Below are 12,783 nucleotides of genomic sequence, written 5' to 3' on the forward strand. Positions count from 1 at the left end.
CAACAAAAGTGTTGCAAAAGATACATAAGTTCTTTATGGATATATCATAGATTCTCAAATGAGATTGATAACATTCACGACGTTGTTAGATTGATAACATTCATGACATTGTTACATTGGTAAAAATCTGACATGACATCATGGTGGCCGTTGGTAGAGTGAGACATGACATCATGGTGGCCGTTGGTAGAGTGAGACATGACATCGTGTTCCAGCTAAATACCGAATGGTCACATCAACCCTCCCACCCCGCAACACTTCCACCCCCCTTAGTGTCACTTATATAGGTTGTCATATTCTCTTAAACAAAAATTATAGGTAATTTATATTTTATACAAATGAAAAAGTAAATTTTAACCTATGAAATTGATTTAAACAACTGAAGATTAAAACCTAGTATTAGAAAGGAAAACTAAATTAACACCAATTTGCCCAAAATTAAACCATGTATTATACTAAATTAATTCACAAGAGAGTTCCACATCACTCAAATATTATCTCGCACTCAAATTCACAAAACTCACTTTCCAGGTACAAAGTTTGTAGCATATGACCATGCATTGTTTGCAACCGGGTCCGCAAGATGGTCAGCGAGGTTCTCCAATGGTCCCTTTCCGGTAACAATGGCTTGAACAAAGAAGCCAAACATAGAGAACATGGCTAGTCTACCGTTCTTGAGCTCCTTCACTTTCAGCTCAGCAAATGCCTCTGGGTCATCAGCCAGACCCAATGGGTCGAAGCTACCACCAGGGTAAAGTGGGTCAACTACCTCACCAAGAGGTCCACCAGCAATTCTGTAACCTTCAACTGCACCCATCAAGATCACTTGGGTAGCCCAGATGGCTAAAATGCTTTGTGCATGGATCAAACTTGGGTTCCCCAAGTAGTCAAGACCACCCTCACTAAAGATCTGGGATCCAGCCTTGAACCATACAGCCTCACCAAACTTGACACCATTACGCGCCAAGAGTTCGGGGAAGACGCACCCAAGAGCTCCGAGCATGGCCCATCTGCTGTGGATGACCTCAAGCTCACGGTTCTTGGCGAATGTTTCAGGATCAGCAGAGAGCCCAGCAGTGTCCCAACCATAGTCACCGGGGAACTCACCGGTCAGGTAAGATGGGGCTTCGCCGGAGAATGGGCCAAGGTACTTAACACGGTCGGGGCCGTACCATGGGCTTCCTGATGGTGCGACTTTCTTGACTGCTGTCTTCCTCATGGAAACCCTTCCATTTCCGGTGATTTCAGAACCAGATGGTGCTACTTTCACCGCCTGTCCGACGAAAGAAGAGGATAGTGCCATGGTGGAAGCTGCCATTTTTGTGAGATTTGTTTTGAAGATGTTTTGATGATATGATAGTATTATGAGTGATGAAGATGTGTGGATCTGGAACGTAGATTTATAGGGTGGTTTTTGGGCCAGGTAGTTGATCAATGCTTATCTTGATACACTCTTTAACTTCATTTTGATTGGCTACCAAGATTTTAGTTCTATCAGAGGGTATATAATTTGTGTGGTTCAAGTTCTCTGGTCCACGGGAGATATTTGAAGGGGCAGCGATATTCATGGCTCTGGCTTATTGAGCGAATATAATGGCTCGCATTCTCAGCCACTAGCTAGTCTTGGTGGGGTTTTAGCCAGTCTTTGTGCGGTTTTTCATGTTTAACCATAGTATCGACTAAGTTTAGTCCAAACATGCATTGAAGTTCAGTAGATTTGTATTATCATTTTGTTTTTTATACAAATTTATCATTTTCGTACATAATATAAACTCTAGGAAAATTAAATAGAATATATTTTGAGATATTGACAACATTGACCAAATAATAAAAAAACGTAACACACCATTCTAAAAAATAACATATAACCATGATGTCCGAAAAAAATATAACATATAACCATGATTTTCGAAAAACAAAATTCTTGAAGATGTACAATTTTCGAAGGTACTATTTGGTGACTAATTTTAAAAGAAGCCATTTTCAAAATGTAATATTCTCGAAGTGATTATTTCAGCTACTTAAGGTGATGTTGATTTCAAATCTCTAACATGACAAAAAGCTTCCCCAACAAATCTGAAGCATGGACATTTCAACCTAAAGATGGGTGAGGGAAGTTCTTTTATTGATCATCTTTTGTTTTCTAACAGCTTGTAGAACATCTAGAAATATTGGATGCCACTTATGAAAAAGAAGACTTGCCGTTGTTCCTATTGTCATCTTTAACAAATTCATATGATGACTTTTGTGATACTATTATCTATAGCTGAGACACCATTGTCTTGGATGAGATCATGACCACTTTAGACTTGAACGAAAGGATGAAACTTATCATTAGTGATAGTAATGGTGATATAAAGGACGAAGGTCTCCAAGTAAGAGGAAGATATATGTAGGGAAGTAACGATTCCAAATCCCTTAACAAGTCAAGATCCAAGTCCAAAGAGAAACGTATATAGTGCAAATATTGTGTGTCTGTTGAAGCTGATGTGGCCGAGATCGTCTTTGATGGCGAGCTTCTAGAATTATTTCTGACGATGGTTATTTGATTACCACGAACGGTGGGTTCTTGAATTTGTGCGTGCTTTTCACATGAGTCCAAACAAATACTATTGTCACACCACATTGAAAAGGATAGCTGATGCCAAGTTTTAATAGGCAACGTCGACACTTCCTCCCTTATTTTAGGACAAGCCACAATTAGATTTTGAATGTTCGATGGTGTAGTAAGTGTTGGGTTTCTATAACATCAAGTACACACAAACAAGGTAGTGGAAACAATCAAATGATATAACTAAGTGCATATGCTCTTTAGTTCTAGGTTTTACTAGTTTTAGCAAAATACTTAAAAATCAACATAAAATAAAGATAAAACACTTACTTTTTGTTCATTTGTAACGTCATAATAAATACTCTCCCCGTCTCAAAATTATTGTTCACAGACAAAAAAAAAACACACAGATTAAGAAAACATTAATTACTACTAACTTTATTCAATAAAATGACAGTTACGTCCTTATTTTGCATTTAATGTTCGATTAAATGCTTAGTTGGTTAAGTAATAATAAAAGAGTATTTTGGTAAAAAAGTTATTTATTTTTATAAGTGGACTATAATTTTAGGACAAACCAAAAAGGAAAGATGGACTATAATTTTGGGACGGAGAGAGTAATAATTACTAAAATAAAATCCTAAAATAGGATAATCTATAGCCGTGCGCGCTGCGGACTATATAATACAAGTTTCTTATTAAGGAAAAATAGGAAAAATCACCCGAGTCATCCGTAAGTCATAAAAATAAGTGTGCCAAAATGTATATATTATTATATATTCAGAAAGTACATGTCGTCCTGATCCCGAAAATATAAATTTCGTAGAAATCTTAGTTCATATGAAGACGATATGAATTTTATAAGACATAAAAATCAACAGCCTAACTAAAAATTATTAACGTCAAAATGTACAAAGAGAATGGTTGACCTTTGGGTAAAGTCACCAAAATGAAAATCATAATGCTCTTTAATGTAAGAATTTTGGTAAAAGAAACACAAAAAATCGGAGTCCGTATGGGAAAGTTATGATTTTTGCAAAATCATTAAATCATATAAAAATAAGGGCTAAAAACAAATTCAGAATTAGCCGATGGAGCCTAAAGGAAAGTTGTAGTATTGTTGAGAGCTACATGTGGAAAAAAAGAACGTCAAAAGCAGAGTCCGTATGAAGAAGGTGAAAACGCGAACCAATGAGAGCTTGACACGTGACACAATGTGGCTAGGGAGAAGTCACCTTAAAATGCACGACGTACACCCCCATTGCACACTGTGCACCCAAAATCGGCTATAAATAGGAGGTCAAGCCTCATTCACTCCTCAACACCGCTTCTATCATTCTCTTTCGATTTCCTTTGGTTCTGGCCCATTTTATCTTAGTTTTAGCCTTCGGCGAAGCCCTGCGATCCCTAAAGTAGTAGTAGTTAGCGAGTAGAAGCTTTGCCAATGCAATTTCCTAACTTTGTTAGGAAGAACCTTTGTAAGTTAAGCTATACTCTAGTCTTTTCAATGTAAGTTATATTTATAGTCATAAGTCATTATTATGAACCTATAAATAAGATTTATCAATAATTCTATGTCGTTATACTGATTGATCTACTTACGGGAGATGTGCCTAGAATGGTCACGTTGGCTTGGTTGTTGGATTTCAAAAAAGATAATGATTCTGCCTCCCACTGTCCTGCTTGGATGATCCTTAATTGATAGATCTTGATTTAGACATCAAAATTAGTGAGGAATCTAGTCATCAGGACCATTAGACTAGAACTTTATATAAATTATACTTAGGTATCGGAAATATCTGAGGTGTTAGGCAAAGCTCTGCCCAGATCACCAGCCACCCACCTAAGTCAAGTGAGTACATAGTCCCCTTCATGAACACGATTTAATACAAGTATTAATTGAAATATTAAAAATCTGCTGGAAGTCGTATGTGAATTATATACTTATTGCCTGGATTGTATGTTAGGATATATGGTGCTATGTGCGAACTAGATATGGTTCTATTTTATGTTAAGATAAATAGATAATATTATATAATAATATTCAAAGCAAAATTGTTGAGAAGATAAATGATTAATAACACCTAATACTCTTATGGAATATATATATATATATATATATATATATATATATATATATATATATACTAAGATAGGTTAGTGTCGCCCAAGAATAGAGTTGGTATTAAAAATTTAGTTTCAGGCACGATATTCTATTCTAGGAATAAACTTAGACTTATGGAAGATACCTAGTTCAATTAAGTTGATATTAGATAGTCTCATTAGGAGAATGTGCGTAACCTAGGAATGGAGAGTAAAGTTTTGTTCCATGACACTATTAGGTGTCGATTTGTTGTAGCTTCGTACTAGATGACCAGAAATGGTGGGTCCTGATCAGGCAACTGTTAGCAGTATGTCTAGTCACGCCACATAGTATTTTTGGATTAGATGTCCAAACCCATAACTATAATTGGTATATACTTGACCCGAGAGTAGCATGGTCCATTTCAGGTTGCCTTCATCAAAGCAATTTGACGAGATAGATATTTGAGAAAGAGGTTATTTGTGATTTACTAATATTATAAGAATAATATATTAATTGAGAAATCATATTATTTAAGTAGTATTGTTCAAAAATTAATTTGGAATTAATTTAGTAATCAAAAGAGACTAATTAAATTTGCAGGGACTGATTAGGTAAATCAGTGATATTTATAGTTTGGGGCCTTTGGGCTAATGATCAATGTTGATTAGGATTGGACTAATTCTTTGTGAGAGTCCATGAAGAGTTAGTCCAAAACGCTAATGAGTTATTGGATTAAAAGCCCAAGTGAGTTAGGGTTTACAAGTTGAATCCCTAGGAATTCATAACATTATTGAAGCAACATACTATTGAATAAAAAAACTTCTAAACCCTAATGGAAATCACAATTTTCAGAAGAATTACATACCTCTAATTTGTTATTGTAAGCAAACCTTTGAATCCAACAAGATCAATCCAAAAGTCTCTTTGAAAACAAACTTCAATTGTGAGCGAGCCTCTAATGGTTCGCACTCACAAGACAAGAACCCTAGAAAGATTAGGAGAGAGGTTCAAATTTTTGGATCTACTATCTCAATAGAAGTGGCCAAAAATTTCAAGGTACAAGACCCTATTTATAGCTGATTAGGAAACATCTAGAAACCCTAATTTGAACATAAAATAAAATTATCTCAAATAAGTCAATTATTTAGTTTCTTGATTATCTGCATGGAGGCTTCCTGAAACCTTAGTGGGTCTAAAAAAAAAGGTCCACTGGAGGAAGGTTCTGGAATCTCTCCTCTGCTCAACTCTTAAAACAAGTTTCGCTTTAGTCCTTCAACCTTTAATTAATTTTAATTAACCATAAATTAATTCCAAACCAATTCTAAATTAATCATAACTATTTATAATTAATATATTAATCATATAATATATTAATAAATCATTTCTCTCTCTTCTAAAATCAATCTAAGCAATTTCTTGGTTATGAGGGCAACCCAAAAAGGACTTTGCTTTTATTTATCAACATTATATCAATTTAGTTTGGATCTTAGACACCTTAATCCAACATAAGGTTCGTAATACATATACATGTTGTGTATGTCCATTAGCAAAACAAAAATGATTACCATTTGTTTCTGCAAACAATGTATCTCATACACCTTTTCAATTGATTCATTGTGACATTTGGGGTCCTTATCAAATCAATTCACATCGGGGTTATAGGTTTATCATTACTATTGTGGATGATTGCACTAGATTCACTAGGAACTATTTGATAAGACACAAATCTGAGGCACAATTTGTTATTCCCCATTTTTTTTTAAAAATGGTGCTCAAATAATATCATACTCATATAAATATTTTCAGATCGGATAATGCAAAAGAACTTCAACTCAACGTGTTTTTTAAACTAAATGGAGTATTACATCAGTTCTCGTGTGTTGATAGACCACAACAAAACTTTGTTGTTGAGAGAAAACTTCAACATCTCTTAAATGTGGCAATGACATTGTTCTATCAAGCTCACATTCCTTTTATATGTTGGCTTGAATGTGTTTCAACAAGTGCCTACATGATAAATAGAACTCCCTCAAAAGTTCTTGGAAATATTTCTGCTTATAAAAATCTCTATAAAGAATAGCCTCATTACTCATAGCTTTGAAATTTTGGTTGTTTACCTTTTGCATCCACACTTCATTCTCAAAGACATAAGTTTGATCATTGAGCAAGAGCATGTGTTTTCATTAGATAACCACAAGGAATGAAAGCATATAGATTTCTTGATATAGAAACAAATCAAAGTTTTGTTTCTAGAGATGTCATATTTCATGAGGGGATATTTCCTTTTAAATAATGCTCGCCATCTTCTCATACAAATCCATTTATCTTTCATGTTTTGCCTATACTTTTACCTAGAATCACTCATTCTTTTACTCCTTCAGAAAATCTCAATCAATTTGATTCCCAAATTGATACCTTACAAATGAAATTCCAAATTCACAACCAATATTTCTAGACCACGAAGACAAAGAGCTCCTCCTTCATATCTTCAGGATTTTCAGTAATTTGATAAATCCAATTCCAGAAGAAACATCTATCAAATACCCATTATTTGTTGTATTATCTTATTTACATCTTTCTCCTTCTTACCAAGCATATACTTATGCCTTATCTACTCAAACTAAACCCACTTCTTTTAAAGAAGCCATTCAACAACCTAAATGAAAGCAAGCAATTGATGAAGAACGTCATGCTTTAGAGTTAAATAATAGTTGGACCATTGTACCCCTATCTCTTGATAGAAAACCTTTGGGCTGAAAACGGGATTTTAAACTTAAAAAGAAGGTTGATGGATCCATTGAAATCCATAAGGATATAATGGTAGCAATGGGCTATAGTCAACAAGGAGTGGATTTTTTTGGATACTTTCTCACTTGTGTAAAATTTAGTCATAGTCAAACATTTGCTGCTAACAAAGCTTGGCCACTAATCCAATTAGATGTTAATAAGCTTTCCCAAATGGAGATTTAAATGAAGAGGTTTATATGCACTTACCACAAGGATATACTCCATCTTTGTTTCTAATTCCAGTGGAAAATTAGTCTGCAATTTTGAAAAATATTTATATGGTTTACAACAAGCTTCAAGGCAATGGTATGATAAATTTTCAAAATTTTCTTATTTCTAAATATTTCAAGCAATATCAATAAAAAAATTCCTTATTTTTCAAAGGAAAAGATGATAATTTTATGGCCTTATTAGTATATGTAGACGATATTGTCCTTACGGCTTATTCTCTCACAACCATTAATAACATCAAACAACGTTCAAGTGATGCCTTTTATCTCAAAGATTTGGGTAAACTCAAACATTTTTTGGGTTTGGAAATTGGAAGATCCCCAAATGGAATTGTCATTTCTCAAAGGAAATGTGTTAGATCTATTTGAAGATGTTAGCATGTTGGTATCCAAACCAACCTCTCAATTAATGGATCCTTGTCATAAAAAATTAATTTTTTATGGATAACCTGTATAAGATCCATCTCATTATCGCCATTTAGTTGGTCGTCTTCTTTATCTCACAATCACACCTCCCGAAATAGCTTATGTAGTACACAGATTAAGCCAATATATTTCTGATCTAAAAATACCACATCTTCAGGTAGCTCATCATGTGTTATGATTTTTAAAGGATAACCCTAGACAAGGTTTGTTTATTTCATCCAAACCATCTTTGCAAGTCAAAGCATTCAATGATTCTGATTGGGTTGGATGTATTAACACTAGAAGATCTTTTACAGGTTTTTGTGTTTTTCTTGGAGATTTCTTAATCTTGTGGAAATCCAAGAAAAAAACCACTTTTCCAAGAAGATCAATAGAAGTAGAGTACAGGGCACTGGATCTGTCATAAATGATGTGATCTGGTTAAGATAACTTATGCGTGATTTTTTTTTATTAATTTGGATCCACCAACATTTGTTTTTTGTGATAATAATTTTGCAATGCAATTAGCTGTCAATCCTATATTTCACTAGAGGACTAAGCATATCTAAATCGATTTCCATTTCATAAGGGAAATGATTGTGGATCACACCATCAAACTCATGCCCATTCATACTTCAAATCAACTAGCGGATATATTTACAAAACCCCTTGCTTATTCTAGAATTGCTTTGATTTTATCCAAGATGGCACTTAAAAGTATTTTTTAGTGTACATCTTGAGGGAGGTATTAGAGCATATTGACCGCTTAGTTGATTAAATATCTATTATGATGCCGTTTTATATTTGTCATTAGAAAGTGAAACTATGTCATTTACTTGTGTAAATAAGTTGTTAAGTTAGTTAGGTGCATGTTAGCTAATGTTGTGCAAGATAATAGTTATATATAATCTCATTTTATATTTATTGATGAATAAGAGAAGATTATATTCCCTTTTCAATTCTTTTTCTTCTTGATTGTAAATCTTTCCTCTACCCATACCTTTCATAACCCCCTAAAACTATTTAATCGAATCGGTCACTGAATTCTTGTTTCCAATTTTGATTCGAACAACGGTACCTCAAGCCATTGTTTCAGATCTTGAGGTAAATACAATTGCTCTATTTCCCTTAATTATAAATTGCATTCATGATTTATTGTTGATTGATGGTGCTAAATGTTCAGATGTAAATCATACACATTGTGAACTTATAGAAACAATATGTTGTTCCTAAAATTGGTAAAATCCAAAATCCAAGATGATGCAAATATCGATGCTCTACTAAAACTCATATATGTCAATGGCGCTACATGATGGAAAAAGAGCCACTTTTAGTTTGTTGTCAAAAGGCAAAGTGAAGTTAAGACAGTCTTCTCTCAAATACGACCTCTAGCCTTAGGCTTCAAGTTGTTTCTCGTGTGAGTTTGGGTCTTTCAAAATTCAACAAATTTGCTACAATGGATACAAATGTTCTTTATGGATACATCACTAGACTGTAAAATGAGATTGATAACATTCACGATGTTGTTAGATTGCTTACATTCATGATGTTACATTGGTAAAAGTCCGAGATGACATCATGGTGGACGTTGGTAGAACGAGACATGACATTGTGTTCCTGCTCAGTACTACGCTTCCACCATACTTAGTGTCACTTATATGTAGAAAGGTGTTATCTATATCAATTTTATATATTATGTATAGTGTAGGGACACAATTTTAACAATGTATTGTATAAATATATTCTGCAATATACGCCTCCAAATGATGAGTTTTTTCCCACTTTAATATGGTATCAAGCTACGGTTTCTACCCTCTTTAATCATACGTATGGATCAAACCTTTTACCGCCTCACATTTTTTTTCTGGCCATTAATCACGTTGTCGCTGCTCTTACATGCCACTATAATTGTCGACTGCTTCTTAATTTTTCTCGACGTGCTCTCCTCCGTGCATTAGGGTCTTCCTAAAATATGGCTGTGGTTGATTCTTTTATGTTTCCAACAATATTTTACAATCTCCTGCTGTGATCACATAATTTTGCCCTCATCATTATTGTGTGCGTTTCTTGCTCCTTAAGGTATTGCCTCCATGACCACTCCTGGTTCATCCTCTACCACCACTCCCATGAAGTTAAGTCTCGTTTGTACTCTCACCAACGTTTACAATCATTTTAGTTTCAAATTAAATGTTGATGAGCCAAACTGTAAACTATGGAATCAGATTTTTTCAAACATGTGTCGAGGCACATTGTCCTATGGTAATATTTCATAGAAATCGGTTCCAACCAGAGATGATGAGGAATGATATTCGGTTGATGCAAGGCATCAATTCTTATTTTTATAGTATTATGATCCCGAGTTTCTTCAATTCATCTCGAGCGATGATTACACCACCACAAATCTTTCGAAAAAATTAGATGAATTTTTCGAAACAACAAAATATCTCGAATGTTGCAATTATAGGATTAATTTCGCAATACGAAGAAGGGTTCAAGCTCCATTACCGAATTTTATCACATTCTCAAGAACCGTGCCAATGATCTCAAAGATGTTGGTTCCACCATCATCGAAATTGAGCTAGTAATGCCAATCTTGAGACAATTACCATCTCATACCATAGTATTACGGATGTCATCACCAACATGAAGCCTTTTCACTCTTTCCTTGAGGCCAAGAATATGCTTTTACTTCATGAGTCTCGAGAAACGGCTTAAGATTCCTTCACAAATTCATCCATGTCTCATAGTGTGGCTCTATTTTCCTCTTCCAACAATTTGGGAAATCCAAATACCGATGGTCGAAAAACTGGAACAATTCCCGAAAAATTGAAAAACAATGCACATGGAAATCATTTTGATTCGCAACCGCAATTTATTAGAATTCTTGGAAATGCTCTGTTGCCACCTCCGCGTGCTGCCTCTGGTTACGTTGCTGCTATCCCAGCTGCTTCGCACTTAATCCTACTGTCTTACAGCTCCTATCTGGAGGTTCCATTCTCGCCGAATCAGCAGCCCACGTGACAACTGTCAGTGCCTCCGCAACCCTCTTCTCAACATTTCACTTTTCATCAGCATCTGACTCATGTTGTTGGGTCTTCATCATCAACTACACCCCTCAGACTTGTTTCTCAACAACCAAGTCAGGTGCCTCACGGTCACTTTTCTCAACATCAATTTTTTGGTGGATCTACTTTTGGTTGTCACGTTCAGACTACTCCTTAACAATTCATCGATATCGCCTCTGCCTTTCAATCCATGTCTCTTCAGCCGCCTCTCGACAACAACGTTTACGTGGACTCCGGTGCTAGCTATCACATGTCCTTCAAATCAGTTAACATGCCTTGCCTATCACTACGTAATTCTAGATCTCTAATAGTTGCTAAAGGTGCTATACTTCATATTACTCAGACTGGTCAAATTTTTTTTCCACATTCACACAACTGTTTAGCTCTAAATAGCATACTTGTCTCAAATAAAATTGTTAAAAATCTCATTTATGTATGTCAGTTCACTGTTGATAACTTGGTCTCTGTAACTTTTGACCCTTTTGGTTTCACTGTGAAGGATTTTAAAACATGTGCGTTTATTTAAAGATGTGATAATGGCAGTGATCATTGTCCCGTTATCCCCATGCCAACTCCTTCTTTTTCTAACACTAGTTGTGTTGTTGTTTCTCTCCCAACTTGGCATATGCGTCTTGGTTACCTTGGCTCATCTATTTTGAATTTTTTACATTCTTGCAAGTTTATTTCCCATACTACTACTAAACTACCCATCTATCATGCTTATTAGCTTGGGATGCATTGTCGTTTACCCTTCTCTTCGTCTATAATTAAAACTACTAGTATGTTTGAATTGGTGCATTTAGATTTATGGATATCTCTTATTGCTAGTCTAAGTTGTTTTAAATATTATATTTTTTGGATGATTTTACTCATTTCTTATGGGTTTTCCATCTTCGTGAAAAATCTGATATTTTTGATGTTTTATCTAACTTCCATGGATGTGTCCAAACTCAATTTAAACCTGACATCAAAATTTTTCAATGTGATAATGGTTGTGAATTCAATAACAAATCTGTTCTCACTTTCTGTGCCCATAAGGAAATCAAAATTGGCTTCTCTTGTCCGTATACGTCCCAACAGAACGATAAGGTTGAAAGAGTCATACGAACCATTAATAACATCCTTCGAACTTACCTGTTTCAAGCCTCCCTGCCTCCAACATTTTGGGTTGAAGCTCTCCTCATTACTGTTCATACCCTTAATCTCCTTCCCACCTCCACTCTTGCGTTTCAAACACCCTTTGAGCTTCTCTTTGGTGTTTTTTCCCTCCTATGATCACCTTTGAGTATTTGGGTGCCTTTGCTACCCAAATCTCTCATCCACGACTCCCCATAAGATCTCTTATAGGTCTTCTTCATGTGTAGACCTCAATCCCTCCTCTAATCATTGTGGCTTTTGTTGCCTTAATCTCATCTCCCAACGAGTAATTATCTCTCGTCATGTCATCTTTGACGATCACTTCCATTTCTCTACCTTTCATGATAAACGCTCAACCAATTACTATGATCCTTTCCTTTCCGAGGATATACCTCCCCTCCTTACAGTATGCACTACTCTTCGCATCACTGAGCGCTCTCCCAGTGAATCTTCTCCCGCTCTTTCTGATAGTAGTTCCCCTCAACCCACTGCCTCCTCCTCCTTTCCTAATACTATTCCTAC

The 12,783-nt window shown here is 35.3% G+C and overlaps 1 protein-coding gene across 1 annotated transcript; it reads right to left on the reverse strand.

The window, feature by feature from the left end:
• Positions 1 to 427: 427 nt before the first annotated feature.
• Positions 428 to 1,389, reverse strand: LOC145101466 (chlorophyll a-b binding protein 3C, chloroplastic-like). Its single transcript, XM_079038669.1, has one exon. The coding sequence runs from the start codon at positions 1,316 to 1,318 to the stop codon at positions 521 to 523; it is 798 nt and encodes a 265-aa protein (XP_078894795.1). The 5' UTR covers positions 1,319 to 1,389; the 3' UTR covers positions 428 to 520.
• Positions 1,390 to 12,783: the final 11,394 nt, after the last annotated feature.

The sequence above is a fragment of the Lactuca serriola genome, chromosome 4, assembly GCF_051521515.1.
Source record: "Lactuca serriola cultivar US96UC23 chromosome 4, Lser_US96UC23_V15, whole genome shotgun sequence".
Lineage (NCBI taxonomy): Eukaryota > Viridiplantae > Streptophyta > Magnoliopsida > Asterales > Asteraceae > Lactuca > Lactuca serriola.